Source organism: Callospermophilus lateralis, chromosome 3, assembly GCF_048772815.1.
Source record: "Callospermophilus lateralis isolate mCalLat2 chromosome 3, mCalLat2.hap1, whole genome shotgun sequence".
Taxonomy (NCBI): domain Eukaryota; kingdom Metazoa; phylum Chordata; class Mammalia; order Rodentia; family Sciuridae; genus Callospermophilus; species Callospermophilus lateralis.
Window position 1 is genome coordinate 87,918,565 of NC_135307.1, and position 12,717 is coordinate 87,931,281.

A 12,717-nucleotide genomic window follows, 5' to 3' on the forward strand; every position below is an offset into this window, starting at 1 on the left:
TCTACATACTGTGGGGTCGGGCTCCAAATTCCTCAATAGGACACCCATAGCACAACAGTTAATAACTAGAATCAACAAATGGGACTTACTCAAACTAAAAAGTTTTTTCTCAGCAAAAGAAACAATAAGAGAGGTAAATAGGGAGCCTATGTCCTGGGAACAAATCTTTACTCCTCACACTTCAGACAGAGCCCTAATATCCAGAATATACAAAGAACTAAAAAAATTAGACAATGAGATAATGAATAATCCAATCAACAAATGGGCCAAGGACCTGAACAGAAATTTCTCAGAGGAGGACATACAATCAATCAACAAGTATATGAAAAAATGCTCACCATCTCTAGCAGTCAGAGAAATGCAAATCAAAGCCACCCTAAGATACCATCTCACTCCAGTAAGATTGGCAGCCATTAGGAAGTCAAACAACAACAAGCGCTGGCGAGGATGTGGGGAAAATGGTACTCTTGTACATTGCTGGTGGGACTGCAAATTGGTGCGGCCAATTTGGAAAGCAGTATGGAGATTTCTTGGAAAGCTCAGAATGGAACCACCATTTGATCCAGCTATTCCCCTACTCAGTCTATTCCCTAAAGACCTAAAAAGAGCACACTATAGGGACACTGCTACATCCATGTTCATAGCAGCACAATTCACAATAGCAAGACTGTGGAACCAACCTAGATGCCCTTCAATAGACGAATGGATAAAAAAAATGTGGCATTTATACACAATGGAGTATTACTCTGCATTAAGAAATGACAAAATCATAGAATTTGGAGGGGAATGGATGGCATTAGAGCAGATTATGCTAAGTGAAGCTAGCCAATCCCTTAAAAACAAATGCCAAATGTCTTCTTTGATATAAGGAGAGTAACTAAGAACAGAGTAGGGACGAAGAGCATGAGAAGAAGATTAACATTAAACAGGGATGAGAGGTGGGAGGGAAAGGGAGAGAGAAGGGAAATTGCATGTAAATGGAAGGAGACCCTCAGGGGTATACAAAATTACATACAAGAGGAAGTGAGGGGAAAGGAGGAAAAATATAAGGGGGAGAAATGAATTACAGTAGAGGGGGTAGAGAGAGAAGAGGGGAGGGGAGGGGGGAGAGGGGGATAGTAGAGGACAGGAAAGGCAGCAGAATACAACAGACACCAGAATGGCAATATGTAAATCAATGGTTGTGCAACTGATGTGACTCTGCAATCTGTATATGGGGTAAAAATGGGAGCTCATATCCCACTTGAATCAAAGTGTGAAATATGATATATCAAGAACTATGTAATGTTTTGAACAATCTACAATAAAAATTAATTTAAAAAAAAAAAGAAAATTAAATGTAAAAAAAAAAAATAAACATAATCACCTAATGGGGCTTGATCTCCATTAGGGACGTGTTGGAATTACACATTGGATGTGTTGGAATTAAAACCTTAGGTTATGGCCATGGTTGATGCAAAGGCACCTGCTTTTAACAATGAAGAGATTTAAGAGATTTGGGGCAATTTGGCTGAAGCATCTCTTCCCTTAAGCCTTTTAAATACTTTCCTATACATGTAGTTGGGTTACTAGCTACAACCATACTGTTAAACTCTGTTCTTGTTTTGCATAGTCTGTCAAGCAGGATAGAAACAATTAAAACATCAGGAAAATATGGTTCCAAGAAATGGTTTCTTAGGAAGGTGACCTATCCAACCCAAGCCACCTCCCAGGGCACATCTCCTCCCATGCTCATCGTCTGACTTTTTGAAAAAGAGGGCTTTAATCAGACAATCTGGCCACTCCTCCCACTTATACCTCAACCACCAGGGTCTTCGTGTTCTCTTCCAGAACTCTGAAAGGGGGAGGTCCCCTACTTTGCCCATTTTCACCAGGAAGCAGCTAGATTTGATATTGATGGCTCAATTCATTATGTCCCTTTCAGAGTCTGGAATTTAGGATATGAAGAATAAGTCCAAGGACATTTCCCTTTATCTGCAGCTGTTCCCCCACCGGCCTTTTCTGTGTAAAATTTAAGTTTTTGTCATTGAAAAGCCCAGTCAGAGTGAAGGAACACAAAAAGAATTCACACCTGATTGGCATCTGACCCCCCACCCTAATGGGTCAGCTGAGCCCAATACAATAAGCCCCAGGTAATTCCCTATTCACGTGCCTGTCTTACCCTAATCAGTCCACCCCAATATAATGAAGCCCCCAAACTACCCTCCTGTCCCACCCTAAACAGAGCCTTTATAACCCAGACCCTTGCTTCAGCCCACTGCCATTTTCTGCCCCCCCCCAAATGAGCCACATCAGGGTTCCACTAATTGACTCTGCCACTGAATCCTGAATAAAGAAAAGCTGGCTAATCCAAGATTTGCTTCCAGTCTCCTGCCTTCATCATATGTGTGTCATTTATGCTAACAGGTTATAGCTCAGTAGTTAAGTGTCCCCATACCAAAAATAAATAAGTAAATAATAATCCCAGTAACAAAAACAAATAAGTAAATAAATAATAAAAGCTGCTTGACTTTGCCACACTGGGAAAGTTCACAGAATTTTGCAATTTACTCTCTAAAACAGTGATGAAATACTACAGCCTAGGAAGAAAGTGAAGATTTATAGCTTTATTTTGGTGGGGGAGAGGTACCAGGGATAAAACTCAGGGGCACTCAACCACTAAGCCACCTCCCCTGCTCTATTTTATATTTTATTTAGAGACAGGGTCTCACAGAATTGTTTAGTGTCTCACCATTGTTGAGGCTAGCTTTGAACTCTCCTCCTGGTTCAGCCTCCCAAGCCGCTGGGATTACAGGCATGTGCCACCATGCCCCACGATTTATAGCATTTTTAGTCAAATAAATAACCTACGTTTTCAGATTTTTAAGGTCAAGTGCTTTCACAAGTATTATAGTCATAATTTAATTTACAGATGAGAAAACAGAGGCTTAGAGATTTTAAGACATGTGCCCCAAATCACAAAACTAGAAGATAATAGAACCTAAACTAAACCAGGCCCTTACTGGAAGATATATATTTGAGATCAAAAGTATGACCAAGCATTATGCACCCAGAAAGAGCATAAAACAAACCTTAGAAAAATCACTCCTTGCTCAAGTTAACCAACAGCAAAAGAGGACTCTTTACAGAAACAAAGGAGGTCCTAAAACTGAAGAGAAAGCCTTGACAAGCTTCATAGAGGCAACATTTTTGGATGTAAAAATAAATTTATGTTTAGAAGCTACCCAAGAAAAAAGTTTGTGAAATGCTTGGGAAAAAATTAAATGCTAAAATAAAGAGTGCCATGTGGTGTAATTCCAGCTGAGGCAGGAGTTCCAGGCTAGCCTCAGCAAGTTCTCCAAAACTATCCAAAAAAAAAAAGTCTGGGGACATAGTTTAATGGCAAAGTGCCTTGGGTTCGATCTCTGTAACCTCTTTTCCCCAAAAAAGGTGAAGAAAAAAATGTTAAAGCATTAACATCAAGCAAAGTAAAGTTTGACTGAAGACAGCTGCGAATGGTAAGGTTCAAAATTAGGAAGGAAAAAAAGTCAGGATCCAGAGGTGGGCTTCAAAATTTTCCTACAAACCCATATTTCCAAGATAAAAAGCAGCTACTCCTGTCTTCTTTGACTCGCATATCTAAAATGTTACTGCTTGCCCATGAAAGCAAGAGCAAGTCAATCCTGAAAACAATAGGGTGAAACTAGAACCTTAGCCTGCAAGGAACTTCTGGGTCCTCAGGCTAAACTGAAAACCATAGAAGTTTAAGCTAAGTTGGTTTGGGAAAGTATGCTGAGGTAGCACCCTAATTATTAGGTAAGAGTGATCAGAATTTGGTTCTTCCATATCTCAAACCGGTTTTGAACAGAGAAGTGAGGGGTCAAATTACTCAGGAAAATTACTCATTCTCTTGAGAGAATGTATACTAGCTTAAAAAGTGGCATTCAACCTTATCAAACAAGAATATACTTTAAGAATAAAATGTGAGGCTGGGGTTGTGGCTCAGCGGTAGAGCACTTGCCTAGCATGTGCTAGGCCCTGGGTTAGATCCTCAGCAATACATAAAAATAGATAAATAAAAATTTTCAAATAAAATAAAGGTTTTGTGGGCTGGTGATGTGGCTCAAGTGGTAGCGCGCTCGCCTGGCATGCGTGCGGCCCGGGTTCGATCCTCAGCACCACGTACAAAGATGTTGTGTGCGCCGAAAACTACAAAATAAATATTAAAATTCTCAAAAAAAAAAAAAAATAAATAAATAAAGGTTTTGTGTCCAACTATAACTAAAAAATAAATAAAATATAAAAAATAAAATGCAAAATTTCTCATTTTCAAGATAAAGTAAGAACTTCAAATTAAGGGTGGGCCCTATGCTAGTTATTCACTCTCCTCCACCTGTAGACTCCCCCCTCACAGAAGAAATTTGGGAAATCCGGACCTTAATTTCAGCCAAATGATGAGTTCCTTGAACTTCAGTCTAGAACTAAAAGAGGGATCACTGTTAAAGAAGAAATTTCGGGGTACTTCAGTCACTGAGCGACGGTTTTCAAAGCACAGTCCTGAAGCAAACTAGAGAAAAGCTCTCAACGCCGGGCACCCAAACCGCACAGCCGACGCCCGCGGGGCAGAACACCGAGGCGCAGTTTCCCGAGGAGCCAATTGACTGGACACCCGAGGCCGGCTCCCCAGCGCCCTCAGGCGGCTGGGCGGAGAGAGGGCCGCCCGGGAAAGACCAATTACAACTCCCAGCATGCAGTTCCCAGGGGACACATCCTAGGGTTCCTCCACGTAAATTTTTGTTGCTTCTTTCTGCAATCCCAACGACCTGTACGGTGAGATTCCTGGTGTTAAGAGTTTGTGAAAAACCGGTTGGCTACACTGCAGGTCTCAGGTTGATTTGTTGGAAAACGGTGGGTTGATGGAGTTGCCCCTTTAATTGAGGCCGCTAGCGCCACAGTGGCATCGCCCTTTTAAGCCCGGTGGCAGCCGCGGTTCCGGGGGCGGGGTCTATCTGTAGCTGAGTAGGAGCTGGCGCTGGGCTGATTCATTCCGGGGCTGAAACTCCAAGCGCCGACGTCTACTCGGGTGCAGGGCGCGGCCTCGCTCCTCATTGGCTGGTCTTCGGGGCCGCCCTTCTCCTCGCACCACCCCTGGGTCGCCTCCCGGCTCCGCAGTAGAAACACTGCCCTCTCCCTTCTTGACCCCTAGCCCTTTCTTCCCTCCCACCCTCCCTTCCACTGCCTTAGCTTCAGGCGCCGCCGCTCCCGGAGGAGCTCCCAGCACAGTGATGGGGTCTCGGGCCTCCACGTTACTGAGGGACGAAGAGCTCGAGGAGATCAAGAAGGAGACTGGCTGTGAGTTCAGATTGGGGGTGGGAAGCCGGCCCGGCGCCTCCGGCTGGCCTCAAGACCGAGGGCGGTTGTCACTGAGGTTTGGAACTGGGGTGCTATGAGTTTGGGGGATCCTGGGCAAATTCTAGCACTGGCACTTCGGGGAAACGAGCCACTGGAGGACCTGTTTGTCCAGCGGTAGCTTCCCAGAGTGGGGCTGTGGCTCTGATGGGGTTGTCCATTCCCTCAAAAGCAGGAGTCTCGATCACCCCTAAAGCGCGGACACCTCTCTTTCTTCCCTCCTTGACCACGGACGTCCCCGAATTCCCTTCCTTTATCGTCCCTCGAATCAACCTTCCCTATATAAAAAAAAAGCATTTTGAACAATAGGTAAAGCCCGAGAAGCAAATTCAGGAACTTTGAATGGATCCTGTAGAAAACGTAATCCATTCCTGTGACGTTTCTGGGCAAGGACCTATAACCGCTGACATCTGTGGGGAAATCATAAACAAATTCACGCTACAGATTGAAGAAATAAGCTCAGAAAGCAGCACCGCATGTCTTTGGAAGATGTGACCTGAGTGATTATAGACTTTTAAAAAATCAGGGGTCTGAGAGCATGAGGCATCTTTCAATCTGAACTTTTGGAGAAAAAGCACGGTTGACTACTGGGTGATTTTACTTACACTGAGGTTGTTTTCTGCCCTGATTTCATGTATATATTGATTGAATATGCAGTGGCTATTGAAATTGAATGCACTCCAAAATTCTCTGTGTGAGTTTGTACTGGGAACGGGTTTTTAAATAGTCCAATCTCTTCCTCATTAACCTGAACAAAGGAGCAACAGGGTTTTAGGAATTCAGAAAAGTCAGAGTGTATTTGAATAGCCCTTGATAATGCAATGTATGACACAATTGTATTGCTGAATACTATAATCCTTTATAACTCTTACTAATCCTTTATAACTCTTGTTGAGTTATAAGTTATGTAAGTTCTTTTATGATACTTGTCTTTGATGATGACATAGCTGTTAAGTAAATTTTGTGATCTATAGGCAGATAGTACTGAAAGGCACTGGGGGAACTACAGAATTACTCAGGCTGTGGTATCCTGGGATAAATTAAAAGCTGTCTCATGCTTTCTGACAAGTTAAATTTTCTAGAATCTTTGTGTTGGAAGAGGTGTTATCTAGCCTCACATCTTATCAAATTGGTTTGCTTCTTTCATCATCCCTTAACATAGGACCATTAAGGCTCTCCATAAAGATTTTTTAACCATGATGACCTTATTACCTACCAAGGCAATCCTTTTCATGGTTTTGAATGAATGACAGAAATGGTTACTATTTACAATTTACAATACTTTCTTGGCCATTTGACTTTACAGTCAGTCATCTTATGACTTACTCTGACTCCAGGAGTGGAAATATAGACATTTTGGATTGAGCAAGCTTTTATTACACTTTGTGGCCATGACTTCTGACCATACTTGTAAATGTAATGACTACTTTAGGTCTAGGATGACACCCAAATTAAAGCATTTGTGCTTAAAATAAAGAGTCATAAATTGATGAAGTGTAAACCATAGTGAGGATGTGAAAAGCTATTTTATCTCAGAATGAAGGGAGCAATAATCCCATTTTGGTTTATTTACATTTGATCAAATGAAAAGGGCCTGGATTGCTAAAGGACTCTGGGTTATATTATGTGACTTGGGTACAAACATCTAAGTACCATGGAAGAACTGTTTTCCAGTTGCTGAAGACTGACTCAAGCATGAGGGAGATTCTTGTTTTCAGTACCAGGGATTGAACCCATGAGTAACATCCCATCCCTTTTTATATCTTATTTTGAGACAGGGTCTCTCTAAGTTGCTGAGGCTGGCTTTGAATTTGTGATCCTCTTGACTCATCCACCCAAGTCGCTGGGATAACAGGCATGCACCACTGTGCCCAGTCTTAGGAGGGAGATTCTCAACCAAAATCAGTGCAAATGTTTGTATTAAGCCAGTAAACCTAGTGAAACAATTGCTTAATGAATTTTTCAATGTCTGTGTTCACTATTAAGCTAGATATTCAGGGAAAGTGTGACAAAGACACCCACAATCTGGTTGAGATATAAGCCCAAAAAAGATTAGCATTGTGACATAAGGAAGTTGAAATTATGTGACACCCACCTTCAGAACTCAGAGAAAAGACAGTCTTTGTGAACAGGCCTTGTGGAGAACAGAAATTGGGCCTTGATACACGCCTGAATGGATTAGATATGGATAAATTAACTTAGGGCATTTTGGGTGGCTTCCAGGAGCAATCTCCTGCAGTCTGTTACAAAGTCATTCCTCCGCTCTAGGAGGTAAGTCATCAGTTTATCTAGTTACTGTCCATCAGCCTTCAGCAGAGTTTTTTTTTTTTTTTTTTTTTTTTTTTAAACAGAAATTTTAGCATGATGCAAAGGTGTAGAAGAATTAAAAACAACAGATATCTGGAGGGTAAAGAGGTGAAATTTGTCCTGTTTTCATCTGCCTCGTTTTTTTTTTTTTAGTACCAGGGTACTCAACTACTGAGCCACATCTCCACCCCTTTTATTTATTTATTTTTTTAATTTAGAGACAGGGTCTCACTGAGTTGCTTTAGGTCCTCAATAAATTTATGAGGCTGGCTTTGAACTCTTGATTTTCCTGCCTACTCCAGCCTCCGGAGCCCCTGGGACTACAGGTGTGCACCCTGCTCATATGCCTCTTGTGAGAGGAAGAATTTAGAGAACTATTTTAATCAGAAAAATTTAGGAAGTATAAGACATTTTACTACTCCCTTTGCCAGTAAAAAGAAAAGGTATCATAATTGTGAAAAACTGACTTTATATTCAACATGAATGCTTTGCATTGGAATTGATTATATTTAAAATATTTTTGGCAAATTTAGATTGATTAGAAATCACATGACTACTTTAGCTGGTATTTGAAATTTAGCCACTAAATATTTGGAAAAGTAATTTTAGGTAAGAATTATCTGTGAGCAGAGAGTGGTGGGGCATGCCTATAATCCCAGCTACTCTGGAGGCTGAGGCAGGAGGATCAAAAGTTCAAGGCCGATTTGGGAAATTTAGCAAGACCCTGTCTCAAAAAGGGCTGGGAACATAGATCAGGAATAAAGCTCTTATCTAGCATGCATGAGGCCCCTAGGTTCAATTCCCAGTACAGATAGATAGATAAATAAATAAATAAATAAATACATACATACATACATACATATATACATAAATAGAATTACCTATCTGCAAAATGAGAATAATAATAGTACCTGTTTTATAAGATTCTTATGCCAGTAAGTAAAATAAATTATTTAGAGTAGTCTGATATAATGAGTGCCATACTATAAGTGTTAGCTTTTATTATTTTGAACCCTAGATAAATATCATGTTTTTAGTAAAATACCATTTGCATATGCTCCCTCTTTGGGAGGCTAAGACAGGAATTAGTTGAGCCCAGGAGTTCAATGCCAGCCTGGGCAATACAGCAAAACTCTGTCTCAAACACACATGTGCAAAAATATGTCCTGGGGATATATAATTTTATGTAATTATAAAATATAAAAATAATTTTATATTTTTCCTATTTTCAGAGATCATTGGATTATGAATCAAATACAGATGTTTTGGGCTGGGACTGTAGCTCAGTGGCAGAGTGCTTGCCTAGCATGTGTAAGGCACTGGGTTCGATCCTCAGCACCACATAAAGAAATAAATAAAATAAAGGCATTCTGTCCATCTACAACTACAAAAAAAGTACAGATGTTTTGCCAATTCTAAGGAAGTAAAACTCAAAGAATAAAAATTCTGTCTTGAAAAACCAAGAAACATTTTATGTTGATATCAAACATTTCTTAGATTGTCTTTGTTTCTACTACCTTCTTCCACATGTCTATATTTTTATGAATTAAAGCTCAATTGATTAAAAGATGTAATTGGAGGAAGGTCTTTGGAGTTTGTATAGTCTCCCTTTACTTCACTAAACTGTAGCAATAACCTGGTTGTGAATTACTTAAAATCTTAAGTATGAGAAACAGTTCATGCCAACTTAATAGTGATGGAAGCAGGTTGATTTATTTTTAGTCTGTACCTTCTGTGTGTCACGTGGGGATGGGGAGGGCGTTGAACAGGTTTAGGAAGTAAGTTCTACAGGCTGGTGAGGTTTTGTTTGTTTGAAAGGGTGTAGTGATGATATGATGGGTGTGGGTTTTTCTGTAGTTCAACAAAGAACACAAGCCTGGCAAAGGCAATTGCTTGAGAACAATTTCCTGAAGTTCAGCTTTGGCTGTTGCTGCCTCCAAATGGAAGATTCCTTTATGGTCCTCTCATTACAGAAGACCCTGATGTCTTCTGTGTTCTGTTGAAATCTAAAAGCATGGATAACCTTTAGCTGATTTTTGAGTTAAGTAGTTTATAAAGCTTTCTACTTTTCTAGTTATAATTTAAAGTTTTATTCTCATTTGTTACCAGAAAGGGGTAAGAAGAAATCACATGCCATATTGGAGAAAAGGGCTCTAAGGAAGTAGGACCCTATAAACATTTTATGGTAGGGGAAGGTGGTCCAGAACGTAGAATACTTAGATGTTTACTCATTTAGAAGATCCATCAGTCCCATCTGTGCACCACCTTTAATCCCAGAGATTCAGGAGGCTGAGGCAGGTGGGTGGTAAGTTTGAGACCAGACTCAGCAATTTAGCGAGACCCTGTTTCAAATATAAAAAAGATTGGGGATGTAGCTCAGTGGTAAAGTGCTTCTGGGTTCAGTCCCCAGGAACCTCCCCCGCCAAAAAAAAAAAAGAAAGAATCCCAGCAGCAGCTATAAAGATATAAGCTGAGTTCTCTGTTTAGGAGAAGAGAAGAAAATCCAAAATATTATACTACAAAATAATGTTAAATGCATTACATGCAGTAAATGCTATTATGGAAAAGAATGAACAGATAACTTAGGTTATAGTGGGAAAGGAAACTTACTGTGAACTGAACTTATAAGATATAAGAGTTTAGTTTTCTTTCCCCCAACTTTTTGTGATGAAAATTTTCAAATATACAGAAAAGTTAAAAGAATAGTATCCCGAACACCCATTTGCATTTATTTGAATCCAACAGTTAACATTTTGCTATATTTGCTTTATTCCTTGTTTCTTTTTTGGTTGGGTTTAAACCCAGGGTCTCACTCATGCATGCATGCTAAAGCACATATTCTACTGCTAAACTATAGTCCCAACCCCAGTTTATGTTTTCTTTTAAAATATTTTTGTAAGTCGTTGATGGGCCTTCATTTTACTTATTTATTTATATGCTGTGCTGAGGATTGAACACAGGTCATCACACATGCCAGGCCAGCACTCTACCACTGAGCCACAACCCCAGCCCCGCAATTTATATTTCTTGGTGAATAATTTGAAAGTTGCAGTTATTGGAACTCTTCATCCTTTAATACTTCTGCATGTCCTGAGAAAAGGGATTTTTCCAGTATAACTGCAATACAATTACTGTGCCTAAGAAAGTTGACAATAAATTCTATAATATTATCTACTATTGAGTCCATATTCAAATTTCCCCAAATATAAAAAGGTAGATTTTGTTTGTTTTATAAAATATATTTTAAGCCAGGCTCTGTGGCACATGCCTGTAATCCCAGCCGCTCAGGAGGCTGAGACAGGAGGATTGCAAATTCAAAGCCAGCTTCAGCAATTTAGCAAGGCCCTAAGCAACTTCGCAAGACCCTGTCTCTAAATAAAATATAAAAAAGGGCTGGGGATGTGGCTCAGTGGGTAAGCACCCCTGGGTTCAATCCCCCATACAAAACAATAGTGTTTTTTTAAAAATTTATTTGTAGTTGTAGATGGATAGAATGACTTTTTGTTTATTTTTATGTGGTGTGAGGATTGAACCCAGTGCCTCACACATGCCAGGCAAGTGCTCTACCATTGAGCTACAGCCCCAGCCCAACAAGTCTCTTAATTCCTAAGAGAATAGGCCACACCTTGAAGTCCTCATATCAGGGGAAATATTGGGGTGTGGAGTGCTCAGAAGAAATGATTATGGTACAAGCTTCAATTTTCCAGTCTTTATTTAGAGTGGCCTTTGCATAGGTTATCTTCAGCTTTACGATTTAGGGTAAACTAAAGGGTAAGATAACTTATTCTCTTTTTGCTTTAATTCTTCCCTCTCCTTTCCATCTTGGTGCTTGGCACCTCTGCAAAATACCTTTCTATTCTGAGCACAAAGCAATGACAATAAAATGGTCTCTAGTGAGGAAAGTTCACATTAAAGAGTGATTTATACAATTTTAAATTTGGAAAGAATGTTATGATCTAGTCCAGCCCTTTCAACTAACAAATGAGCCATTAAACTTCTTTTTAAAATATAAGAGAATTATTTGCCTATTTGGTGAAGAAAAATACAGTTTCACTCAAAACATGTCAGTATACAGACTTTTATGAGAGTAACTATCAACTCCTGATAACTCCTTTGGGTTATCAAGAGTGGTTCAGGTTTTGAGCATCTGTTTGATGAGCTTAGCACCTGGAAACTGCCTTCATTTTTTTTTCTGGAAAAATGAATGGCATTTTTTTTCTGCATTTGGATTCTATAGCTCCTTTAAAGTAGAATGAATCATTCCGAGTTTTACATCTTGGAAGTTTCATTATACTCTGTCATGGATATAGCACCTAGATGAAAGCTTTTTCTTTTTGTTAACAAGGCTCTCCCCCCCACTCCCACCCCCAAGTGCTGGGGATTGAGTATAGAATCTCATGCATGCTAGGCAAGCACTTTACCACGGAGCTATACCCCTATCAACATAGCTTTCTCTAACAGAATCATAACATTAGTTCAGAAATTTAGAAGATGGGTTCAGATATGACAGTACAAGTAATGTTAGAAATTGACATTTGGTTGTATGTTTCTCCAGTGATTTATTTCCATATAGCCAGTTCTGGAAATAACAACTTCATGATGGTATGTAATATACATATTTATTGTGAACATGTTGGTAAATTATTATAAATTTAAGCAGCCATATACCGGTTTCCCTCCAAAAATTGGGGTGTAATGCCACACCAATACTTAACAAGGGAGTTTTAAAAATTATACTAGTAAGAAGTTCTTGTATCCCATTCTATTAGATGATCTGGATTAGAAAGTTTAATGGCTCATTTGTTAGTTGAAGAAGTTGGGACTAGATCATAATATTCTTTCCAAATTTTAAATTGTATAAATCACTATTTATGTATATAGGGTGTTTCTAGAAAGATTCAAAAGAAACTGGTAATAGTGTTTGTCTTTGGGATGGAAGAGTGGGAAATTGAGGTGTTAGGGAGATTTTCCTTGTGTTTTGTTCCATTTGCATTTTTATCATGTGCATGGATTAAAGCTAAT

At 39.6% G+C, this 12,717-nt stretch overlaps 2 protein-coding genes across 2 annotated transcripts in view; one reads left to right on the forward strand and one right to left on the reverse strand.

Moving 5' to 3' along the window:
• Exd1 (exonuclease 3'-5' domain containing 1) overlaps positions 1-4,583 on the reverse strand; it is a 60,831-nt gene extending 56,248 nt beyond the window's left edge. Inside the window, exon 1 of the mRNA XM_076848498.1 lies at positions 4,416-4,583. The gene's annotated coding sequence lies outside the window, so the exon portion shown is untranslated. The remainder of the gene's footprint in view (positions 1-4,415) is intronic.
• A 466-nt stretch (positions 4,584-5,049) lies between these two features.
• The window catches only part of Chp1 (calcineurin like EF-hand protein 1), a 48,607-nt gene continuing 40,939 nt past the window's right edge, over positions 5,050-12,717 (forward strand). Inside the window, exon 1 of the mRNA XM_076848499.1 lies at positions 5,050-5,331. Within this exon, the coding sequence (XP_076704614.1) occupies positions 5,265-5,331 (67 nt within the window). The 5' untranslated portion in view covers positions 5,050-5,264. The remainder of the gene's footprint in view (positions 5,332-12,717) is intronic.